The sequence below is a fragment of the Oxyura jamaicensis genome, chromosome 3, assembly GCF_011077185.1.
Source record: "Oxyura jamaicensis isolate SHBP4307 breed ruddy duck chromosome 3, BPBGC_Ojam_1.0, whole genome shotgun sequence".
NCBI lineage: Eukaryota > Metazoa > Chordata > Aves > Anseriformes > Anatidae > Oxyura > Oxyura jamaicensis.
In genome coordinates this window covers 19,828,854-19,839,945 of record NC_048895.1, presented here as the reverse complement: position 1 = coordinate 19,839,945, position 11,092 = coordinate 19,828,854, and the positions used below count along the sequence as shown (strand labels likewise).

Sequence of the window (11,092 nt, the reverse complement as noted above, 5' to 3'; positions counted from 1 at the left end):
CAAGCTTTTTCTTTGGGATCTGACCTGACCTGGCACCCCTCGGCTTATTTTCCTGTCATAATGATGCAGCCTGTGCCTGTAAACCACTTCTACAAGTCATGTAGATCATTATAAATATTATTAGACTTATCACCTCTGTGCCTAATATACCAATACTGGCAGCAATTTTTGAAAACACAAGAGCAACAAGAAGCGTATGTTCTGAGAGTCAAGTTAGTGGGATTTTTTTTCTGCCAAGGACAATAATTTTTTTTTTCTTTTTTCTTTTTTTTTTTTTCTTTTTTTTTTTTTTTCAAAATAAACATCACGCTGGAATGTGCTGCAGCAAATGGCTTGGGCTCTATTATATTTCATGCAGCTTTCTAAACAATTTTCAACCCCACTGGCACGGTGTCAAACAGAAGGCAACCAACAATAGCAAAATCCCATTAAAGCTGAGAAGGTTCCTTCCTGAGGTGAACACGGCCAGAAATAGTAATCTTGGCTCTCTTTTCAATTTGGCATTGGGGACTAATAATGCATGTTCTACTAATGGAAATTATCTAATTTCATCCAAGTGCAGCTCCAGAGAGAGCTGGGCTGACGCACAAACAGTCAATATAACAACATTCTTCTTGAAGAGCTGAACAATAGGGCTTTGGTGGGACTGTGATTAACAACGTCAAACTAAGAACAAACAGAAGGTGTAAAAATAGGCATCTGAGGAGTCGACACAACGGACTATTTTTCATCTGTAAGGCCAGAGGAGAATAGCTTGTTAAATTGTATGCTCGGAGCACTTCATCAGATGTGTGGGGAAGGACAAAAAAAAAAAAAATCCTATTTAATCCTATTTCCCATCTGGGTCTGAATGTACTAAGGAACTGCACATGCCTTATTAATATAAATCATGCTAGGAGCATAATTCCCATTAGCATTAAAGAATCATTTTTCAATGAAATACTCCTGCACCAGGAACACCTAATGGGAAATAATGGTGTTTGCTTCATTTGAAGAGAATAGTAAAATACAGTGTACAGACCAAGAAGGTGGAGAGCTGTTTCTTCTCTCCAACACTATGGGTTTGGGGGTTTTTACAGTCATCGTAAGCCTTCCCCTTCCCACACCAGCAGGGCCATATCCAGATGTGGTGCGGAGAAGGGGCCGCCCAGCCCATGGAGGTGCAGGGAGTGGGGCTGGGCTGCTCCGGCGCATTCGGGCAGTGCTACAGCCCTGGGCACAGCCTTGCTGCCTTATTTCCATGCTGCCACAGATGTGCAAGGGATGGTGCCTGGTACATTAAAGCACAGAAGCATTAGGGTTAGGTGAAACCACAGCATAGCTCATTAGCCCTGATGCCTCGTCAGCTTTTCCCAGGGCTGTGTGGATCTTGGCTGTTGCAGCACATGGGGCCAGCGCTCTCACCCCGGGGTTTGTGTGGGCGCACTCTGGCTCCTCAGCCCCAGCGTCACCTTGGAGGGACTAATTCACTTTCCTCGGCTAAGTGCCACAGCTCAGTCCTAGGTCTCAACGAAAGGAAGCGCTAGCCTTGAAACGCTAGACAAAATTTCCACCTCTGGTTAAGCAGGTATGTTTATTTTTAATTTTTCCAAAATCTCAAGCAGCTGCTTACTCACGGTTATTTTTAGCGTGAGAGGGGAGCTCTGTGTTTTTATAAAATCCCTCGATGTGCATTTGGCCACTGGGATTTGGGGCATGACACACCACTGCTACCTTGCCTCCGCATCCAGGAATGGATGGACCCACTGCTGGGGGTCTGCCACAAGTGTGTCCTTCGTGTTCTCCCTCCTTCTAACACCCAGAAAAGTGATGAGAAGCATGGAAATGTCTAATAATGAAAGAAAAGCCGCCTGGGTCTGCTGGGGGCCCGGCTAACATCCAGCATCTCACGGGCTCACAGAGGTGATCCTAGAGAAGGAAACCTGGGAAAGCTGGGAAGGGAAAAACCCTGCGGCTGATCTCCCCCCACCCCTAGCAGCCACACACCGAGGCTGATCGTAGCCCCAGGAGCGTGCTGGTGTTGCAGATCTCGTTGCCGGCGTGCACTAGAGGGTGCTGCTCCGTTAGCGATGGGCAAGGCGCACCGCCCGCGCTGGTGCTGCTCGGCTGAGCTGCGCGTGGCGGTGCTCGCATTAGCACTGGCACCAGTGAAACGGATGGCTTAGCTGGGAAAAGGAGAATTTCTTGGCCTGGAAAAGCTTCTATACATCTGGGGTCAAGGGTAAACATTTGGGTTAGTCACGGTGACAAATGAAAGGAAAAAACTGGCCAGACTTTTTTTTTTTTTTTTTTTTTTTCCACTCTCTGTTTCAAAGTTGCAGGATGAGAGAGTGCCTCGAGAAGCCAGCTGAGAGGTGAGACAGCAAAACAAGAAAAGGACAGTGACCTCAGACACCGAAGATAACGAACCTTTGGAATTCACTGCTGCAGGACGAATAGCCAAAATCCCGTGGTAATATTTTTGTGCAGAAATAAAAGCAAAGTATGTTTTATGACTGCTACAGTGTTTTGGCTAAGATAAGGCTAACCAGACCACAGGCACTGAGTTATAAAATGATGTGTTAGAGGTATCTGTAGGAAATGACTTCCCTCGTGTGCTGCCATGCTCCATCGACCGTGCCTGCTCTGGTTTTGTTTCCATTTGCTGAATGTGCAGAGCAAGGGCTCTTTCTGCAGGCAGCATCCCAGAGCTATGGCAGCGCCTGCCATGGGAAAGAAAGCATCTCCCTTGGGCCAAAGGGATTAAGTTGGGATCTTTTTATTATTATTTTTTTAAAGGGTTGTGATGGCTTTGTTCTGCTGGGATTTTGTATATGCTCCTAATAAAGAATGAACTGGTTTTAAGCTCACCAAGCTGGTACCCGCTATGTTCAAGTCCACTCAGAACATGAAAGGAGGGCTGGAAGAAGCACAGTAACTATTCTCAGATCCAGGTGAATTTTACGGTTTACTTCTAGGAAATTATGTTCCTTCATGAGTCGACTTTGCTTTTCATATGCTTGCATTCTGATAGCTTTATTTCCAGTTTCCCCACATTTTTGACCACTGTTGACAGGAAGGTGGAATCTGTTTCTTATTTAAAGCATTTCTATGCAGTTATTAGTGTTTCCTTCTTAGACACTGACTGGCTTTTCTGCACAGCAACTTTAGGGCACTGTTACTGCAGGGACCAGGGGTCTCATGCATTACTGCACAACCCAGCTTGTGTCTGGGACAAATAGATGGGGTTCCTCTGACAAATCATCAGAGGATGACCCGCTATGGGAATGGAAATTCTCCTGTTAAACCTAGCCGTGGGTGTGCATGCAAACGCCTTTCTCCCCAGCAGTTGCACAGGAGTACAGCAAGTCAGCACTGCTGTGAGTTGTGTCACCTTTAATCAGCTCCTGGAGGTTAATTGCAGAAGAGCTCTCTGCAGACCTCTGGGCTTGTGTGGCTTGGAAAATCACTGTGAAAATCTTCAGGCAGTTTATGGTCTGGCTGCAGTGTAAAGGTGGAGGAACCTATGTTATCTGTGATGCCAAAGAAGAGAGTTTGGGAAATGTGACAGCAGAAAGCCTTTTCTTCCAGGTAGAGTTAATCTTCCACAGATTGACATCCCCACAGATGGGGGCAGGCAGGCTGGGATAAAGCAAGTGCAGGTGAATGGCACTTCAACCGTGAGCAGCTTAAACCATTACGGCACTCCAGACTCACTGTACCCAGCTGTCTGCCCAGCATCAGATGCCTAAAAATGGGCTTCCCAAAAACCAGCAGATGGAGCAGGATCTGCCTGATCTAACCCCAAGGAAACCCCAAAGAAGGGACTGTCCTGACCCTGCTGCTCCTCAGAACGCAGCCTCCTTTCCTGCGGCTGCAGAGCGATTCTGTTTTCCAGCTGCTATTTATTACCCTGACTTTTTTTTTTCCTCTAAGATTTATGTATCTGCAGCTTTTCATAAAAAAAAAAAAAAAAGGTCACTCCTTTCCCTGTAAACATGGCTGTGGAAAGATGCAGTGCCCTCTTACATTCTTACATGCTGGGACTTTGATCTAGGCAGATGGGGAGAGAGGGGAATGAGGGTTTGCGAGTGCTCTCTCCATCTGAAGGGACCTGAAGGACTACACAGTGTTTTGTGCGAATGCGATTTTGCTTCAGAGTACCTCTATCATGCCCTATGGATTGAATTCCCACCAAGGATCCCTGCCGGTGCACCCCGAGACCTCTCCCCGGTGCTGCAAGCGCTCAGGCCCAGCTGATTCCCCCCGTACCCCCCCGGACCAAAGCCGGCCACCGGTGCGAGCCTCCCGGCTGTCCCCGAAGTGCCGTCCGCCTCGGCAGGTGGCGACAGAGCCCGGCCTTTGGGGCCCGGGGCCCGCGGGTGCTCGGCGCTGCACAGCGCGGGGTCCCCGCAGCATCGGGGCGGCCGCACCGGGAGCAGCGCTGCAGCGAGATGGAGGCGATTTTAAAAAGCTCCTACATACAGGGAGAGTGGCCCTTTATATATTGGAGATGCGCATAAATGTATATTGATATAAAATGCATAGGTAGAGGTAGAAACGGAACGACATATATGAACATAAAAGCCATATGGGGGGAGCCAGGGAGAGCCGGGATGGGCCGCGGAGCTCCGAGGGGCAGGAGCAGCCCGTGGGCAGCCCTGCCCGACCCCCCCGCAGCCGCCCCCCCTCTCCGGGATGCTCCCTGCCCGGGGCCGCCGGGCTGCAGCAGCGCCTCGGGGTTAGCCCGTCTGTCTCCGTAAGAAACTCGAACAACTCTTTTCCATCTCTCCAATGTCGGCCTCGTTGGGAAAAAAAAAAAAAAAAAAAAAAAAGTCCCCCCGAACCTTTTTTAAAAAAAAAAAAAAAAAAAAAAAGCATCTCTCCAGCCTGCACAGTTCATTCGCCTCCTTCTCGAGTCCCTCGGAAAGCAAGATTAAAGGGGAAAGTCGCAGCTGTATATTTATGTTTTCATTGCTAGAAGGGAATTGATTTCCTTGCATTTATTTTTGTAGTTGCAATACACAAGGGCGGATTTGCGTCACCAAAGCAACTTGCTGGTCGAGATAAAGTTGCACAAATATTGAAAAGGGAAGTGCTCGCGCTCATTATGAAGTTTTTCTCCGGAAGAAATAAGGATTTCTGCTGTATCCTAAAATACTGAAGCCGCTTCTATTTTAGGACAAATCTCGCAGGCACATCCGCTCATTTAGTCCGGGTTGGAACCTCTCAAAAAAAACAGGAGATGACCTGGGCTGCAGCGAGCCCCGGGTTTCCTGCAGCCTTCTCGCTCCTTGCTCGGGGAGGAGGCGCCGCCGTTGTCACCGCCGCGGAGCCCTGCGAGCCCCGGGCCCGGCGAAGGGAGCGGGGAGGCCCGCGGGGCCTCCAGGGAGAAGGCTCGGCCCTGCCCGGGGAGGCCGCGGGGGGAGCAAGACAGAACCGCGGAAGATGCACGGGTCCCGGAGGGGCGCGCACCTGCCCGCGGGGGGCTCTGAAATAAACTCTTGGAAAAAAAGTGGAGGAAAAAAAAAATACCACCCGAACACCTTTTCTTCCCGCCCTGGAGAGCATCTCCGGGGTGGTGTGACAGCGAGAGCAGTAGCGGTGGCACCGGGAATGGGAACTTGGCGAGGCGCAGCTGAGACGCAGTGGGAACGGTGCAGTTCGTTGCCTTTCCGTGTAGCGGGCCGGTGGCACGGCTTCGCCTCGCCGTGGAAACGCAAGTGAAAGCGGAGTCGTTTGATCCGGTTTGAAACCAGCAGAGCCGCTCTGGGGTCATCTGCACAAGGGGAGTAAGGGGGGCGAGGGGGAGACGCAAGGAAAAGTGCTTTCCCCTGTCGAGGCAGGAAAAGTTCAAAGCTAACCTACCCTTTCTTTCACCTTGTTTTCGGACACGTCTTGGCAAGCCGTCGCCTCTTTATTTTTCGGTTTAATACCGCTAACAAAAAACAAACCAAACCAAAGCCGTGCCTGGGCTTTCCTGAGGGACGGGCTTCGCCTTTACACGTGCCCACGGACACGCTGGCATTTGCCTTAGAAATGTGCTCACACTCGATTACAGGTGGTTTCAATATCCCCCCAAAATCTACATCTTCATACCTGGTGAAAGGAAAATAGTTTGGCTTTCTGGCGGTTCCCTGGAAAAGGCTCCGAATTTTGGAATCTATGTAAAAAAAAAATAAAAAAAAAAAAAAAAAATTTGAAACAAAAGCAGAGCAAACCTGCAATCGTCTGACCCAGGAGCTTGCTCACAACAGCAGCAACGGGCTTACACGGCCCCGGCTAGGGAAACTACAACTTAAAATGCTGTTGTTGTGCTTTATTTATTTTTTTATTATTTTTATTTTTTTTTCCCGGAGTCAGGTAGGGACAGATATGGATGTTGGAGGGAAGAAAAAGCACGAAATAAGCATTGATATGTTTGTCCCTAAAACGTTCCAGCGAATATAGTTTATGACTGTATTCTTAAAAATAAAAAATAAAAAATGGGGCTGATTCGGTTGTCAAAGTCGCACAAAATTACGAACTGGTCTTTACGGTGGAAGGGGTGTGCGAACAGATCGGGTGGAGAGCAGAGTGAAAAATCTCTAAAATGTGATTGCCGACACACCACAATTAGTTAGCCACTGCTAACGCAGGACTCAACGCGCCCTGGGCCCCGAGCAGCCCGGAGCTCCCCAAAATCCGTCCGTTGCGAGCATGATTACTGCACACCCATTTCGCTACCGCCCGGCCGAGGCTCATTTACGCCGGGAGGAAACGTGTTGCACCGGGAAGCGTTTCCAGGCTCCGGCTGCGGCTCCGTTTTTCCGCGCTGGGAACTACGGCGCGGAGCAGCGGGGGGCTCCCCCTCGGGGCGCTCCCCCACGGGCGCACACCTTGCGGGCCGGGCCGGGCCGGGGGCACACGGAGCGGGGCACTTGCGGGAGTCGGCCCGGCTCGGCACGGCCCAGCACGGCTCGGCCCGGCCCGGCCCGGGGCGTGTCAGCGGGCGGTGCGTCCCGGCCCCGCGGAGCGCGGATTGGGCGCGTTGTGCCGGGGGGCGGCGGGAGCGAGGGCTGCGGCGCGGCCGGGAGCGGCTGCCAGAGAAAGTTTGGGGAGGGGTGGATTTTTTCCCCAGTGCGGGGAAGGGGGTTTGTTTTGTTTTGTTTGCGCCGCTCCTCTCCCGCTCTCGCCCGCTCGCTCTCCCTCTCGCCGTGGGTTTTGGGGACTTCTTCCTTTTTTTTTTTTTTCCGCTTTTTTCTGACTTTTTTTTTTTTTCGATTTTTTTCCCCTGCCCCTCCGGCAAGTGCTCCGGCAGCCGCCGCCGCCTCCCGCCCCGCCATCCCTCCCCATGCTCCCGGGGCGGCGGGCAGCTCCGCGCCGCGCTCCCGGCAGCTGAGCGGCGGGGCCGCGCGTCCCCCGGCGGGGAGGAGAGCCCGTGCTCGGCGGCCGCCAGGATGTACACGGCCGGCCTGGCCCCCTTCTACGCCTCCAACTTCAGCCTCTGGTCAGCGGCGTACTGCTCGGCGTCGGGGCCCGGCGCCGGCGGCTGCTTTCCCCTGGACGCCGCCGCGGCCAAGAAGCCATCCTTCTGCATCGCCGACATCCTCCACGCCGGCGGCGAGGCGGCGGGCGGCCCTGCCGAAAGCCTGCCCGGCGGCCCCGGGGCCGGGCTGCCGGCGGCGCTGGGCGCCGTCCATCACGGCGGCCCCTTCCACGCCGCCGCCTCGCCGCTGCGACCCACGCCCGTCGTGGCCCCCGACGCCCCATCCGCCGCCGCCTTCCCGCAGCGCCTCTCGCCGCTCTCGGCCGCCTTCCACGCCCCGCATCACCACCACCGGCCCCCGCAGCACCGCTCCCCGGCGGCGGCGGCGGCGGCGGGGGGGGGGCGGCGGGGCCCCGGCCCCCGGCAGGGTGCCGGGCGGCCACACGCACGGCTCGGCGCCGGCGCCCGCCAGCAAGGACCTGAAATTCGGCATCGACCGCATCTTGTCGGCGGAGTTCGACCCCAAAGTGAAGGAAGGCAACACGCTGAGAGGTAGAGAAATCGTCTCGGCGCGGGTTTGGGGAGGCTTTAAGCGGCAGCGCGGCCCCGCGGCTCTCCCCCCTTTGTGAACCGGCCGAGAGAAGCGTCAGCGGTGTGAGGACGAGTTTTTAGTGGCCCCCCCCCCCCCCCCCCCCCAAAATAGCCCCCGGCCTCGCGCTGCGCCGCTCCGCAAAATAGCGATAGCGTAAAAATAGCTGAACCGGCCGCTGCCGGCCTCCCCGGCCCGGCCAGGGCTTTTCGTGGGCCGGCAGGGCCGGTTTTAAAGCCTTTCGCTGCCATCAATCTCCCCTCGCAGCGCGTAAACATCCTGAGAGAGCAGCCATCGAGGGGAGGATGTCCGAGCGCCGGGGCCCCGCCGCGCCCCCCGAGCCGAGGCAGGGCGAGCCCCGCCGGGGTCCCGCAGCGTGCCGGGCTCTGGGGCTCGACCGCGGTGTAACGGAGCTGTGCTTGTTCTGTGCTCGCAGATCTCACCTCCTTATTAACTGCCAGCCGCCAAAGCGGGGTTCACCTCCCCAGCTTGCAGCCTTCCGCCAGCCAGTTCTTCGCGTCTCTAGACCCCATTAACGAGGCCTCTGCTCTTCTGGGTCCCTTAAACACAACCCCAAGGAGCTCAGTTCAGCACCAGTTTCAAGACACTTTTCCAGGTACATCCCGTCCCCCCCTCTGTCCGTCCCGGAGCGGCCCCTGGGCCCGAAGGGACTCGCTGGGCGCTTGGAAACGCCAGGACTTTTTTTTTTTTATGTTTATTTTTTATTTTTGTATTTTTTTCCACGATTTTATTTTTTCTAGTGAGGCTCAGGCTTGGGGCATCTCGCGGGGGGACTCATAGCGGCTAGGGCCTGATGCAGAGGTTTCCCCCGGCCAGTGTCAGAAATAATACCTGGGCCTGGAGAGAAGGGGCTGGGGGGGGGGGGGGGGGAGGGGGCGGGAAGAGGGAAACACGGGCTAAAATCCGTGCTGTCCGTGTCGGAAGGACCACAGGCCCGTGTGCAGGACTCGTAGGCTCGGGCCTTCCCTGCCCCTGCCTCCTTCGAGCCCCTCGTCCCGGCGTCGGTGCTAACGGGGCCGCCCCCCGGCCGTGTCTCCTTGTCCCCGCAGGTCCGTATGCGGTGCTAACCAAGGACACGCTGCCTCAGACCTACAAGAGGAAGCGCTCCTGGTCCAGGGCTGTTTTTTCCAACCTGCAGAGGAAAGGTTTAGAAAAGCGCTTCGAAATCCAGAAGTACGTCACCAAACCCGACAGAAAGCAACTGGCGGCGATGCTGGGGCTGACGGATGCTCAAGTAAGGGCGGCTTCGCTTGTGTTTCGTGCGCGCCCGGGTTCCTAACTTCCAGTTTTGTTCAGGGGAACACTGTGGGTGGGGGGCAGAAAAGCTTTTTGCCTTCCTTGCTCTTTTACGGCCCCCCTCGGGGGCAGGGCCTGGGGCCGAGCATCAGGATGCGCTTTGGTGCAGTGCAACTCGCGGCAGGAGGCAGCTTGGGTCAAAGGAAGTAGAGGCGAACACACTATTTTTAATGCCTCTCGCTCTTGATTTTTTTTTTTTTCTCTCTAAATCTCTCCCCGTGTTGTGAAATCCTCAGTTCAGGGGAAGTGAAAACTCTTCTTCAAACGGAATCATTAAACGCCACTCTGCGATGATTCCACTATTGAGGGCCGGCAGCGCACGGAGTTGTATAACGCTGTGGTTTCTTGAGCAAGATTTGGTTTCCTGGAAGAAGAAGTAGAAGGGGAGAGAGAGAGAGAGAAAATATCAAAGCAAAAAGGGGGGCCCTTTTTTATTGAAATGCACAAATAATAAGGAAAAAGCCACCTTAGTCGCCCAAGGGCGGGGGCAGAGGAGGACGAGGATGTCTGGGTGGACCTTTTTTTTTTCTTTTCCTGTCTCGGGTCGGCCTGCGGGGAGAACGAGAGGGCCGGGCGGTGCGAGGCGGTGCGTGACGGTGCGGGGTTGTGCGGGGCAGTGCGGGGCGGTGCGGGCGCGTCCCGTGCTGCCCATCTGAGGGCGGCCTGGCCGCAGGTGAAGGTGTGGTTCCAGAACCGCCGGATGAAGTGGCGGCACTCCAAGGAGGCGCAGGCCCAGAAGGACAAGGAGCCGCCGCCGGAGCCGGAGCCGGCGGCCCCGCGCTCCGCCCCGCCGCCCGCCGCCGCGGGGGAGCCCGAGCGCAGCCCCAGCCGCTCCGACGGCGACAGCGACAGCAGCGACGCCGACTCCCTCGACATGGCCCCCAGCGACACGGAAAGGACTGAGGGCGCTGAGCAGACCCTGCCCCCCGCCGGGGCCGCCAAGCCCCCCGGCAGCCCCGGCCTCCCGTCCCCTCCGCCCGCCGCCAGCCCCGAGCCGCGGGGCGCGCTATAGACGGGGCGGCCCGGCCCCGCCGCCGCCCCCCCGCGCTAATTTATGTCCTCCTCCTCCTCGCTGCCGCCCGGCCGCGGCCCCGCAGCGCTGCACGAAGGCCCGGCGGGCCTCGCACCCGCACCTGGAGCGGCTGCGGAGCGGCTGCGGAGCGGGAGCTCCGGCCCCGGGACGATGGGGGAGAGGCGAGCTGCGGCGCTGCTGCTCGCAGGAGAGCGGGACTCATCTTTTTTATTATTTTTATTATTTTTTTTTAATTTTATTCTCCGTCTCCCGCCCCTCGCCCTCTCCAGGAAGGTCCGAGCGAGGGACTCCGAGAACGTGGCTCTGAACTCCCTCCTCCCTCTCCCCCCGACCAATTTACAATGTGAAGTATTTTGCCAGCATCCTCGTGGGTTGCGACGTGTTGCTTCGAATAATCCGGCCAAGAAATACTGCACTGACAAAATATATAAATATATATATATATATCCTGTAAATAAAATGTTTGCTATGGTTTGTAACCACGTCAGTCTGTTGACCAGGGGAGATGGCTGGTGAAGCTGACCCAGCTTCCTACACCTCACTCAAAGACAGCCACTGTCTGCTCCTCGCCGGGAGGGACTCCCGATGCAGCCTTCGCCTTTTTTTTTAATTTATATTTTTTTAAATTTATTTTTTTCCCCTTCTTTTGAGAACGAAGGCGAGGACAAGAACAGGATTTGACTACGCAAAATTGCGCCTGGGCGAG

At 55.2% G+C, this 11,092-nt stretch overlaps 1 protein-coding gene and 1 long non-coding RNA gene across 2 annotated transcripts; both read left to right on the top strand.

Moving 5' to 3' along the window:
- The first annotated feature begins 402 nt into the window (after nucleotides 1-402).
- Nucleotides 403-2,844, top strand: LOC118164711. Its single transcript, XR_004749627.1, has 2 exons — nucleotides 403-1,567; nucleotides 2,316-2,844. It is a non-coding gene; the product is annotated as an uncharacterized LOC118164711 (long non-coding RNA).
- A 4,161-nt stretch (nucleotides 2,845-7,005) lies between these two features.
- Nucleotides 7,006-10,865, top strand: HLX (H2.0 like homeobox). Its single transcript, XM_035322984.1, is given in 5 exon segments — nucleotides 7,006-7,840; nucleotides 7,842-7,999; nucleotides 8,473-8,652; nucleotides 9,107-9,291; nucleotides 10,027-10,865. Coding segments are annotated over 5 exon segments (1,284 nt in total). The 5' UTR covers nucleotides 7,006-7,418; the 3' UTR covers nucleotides 10,366-10,865.
- Nucleotides 10,866-11,092: the final 227 nt, after the last annotated feature.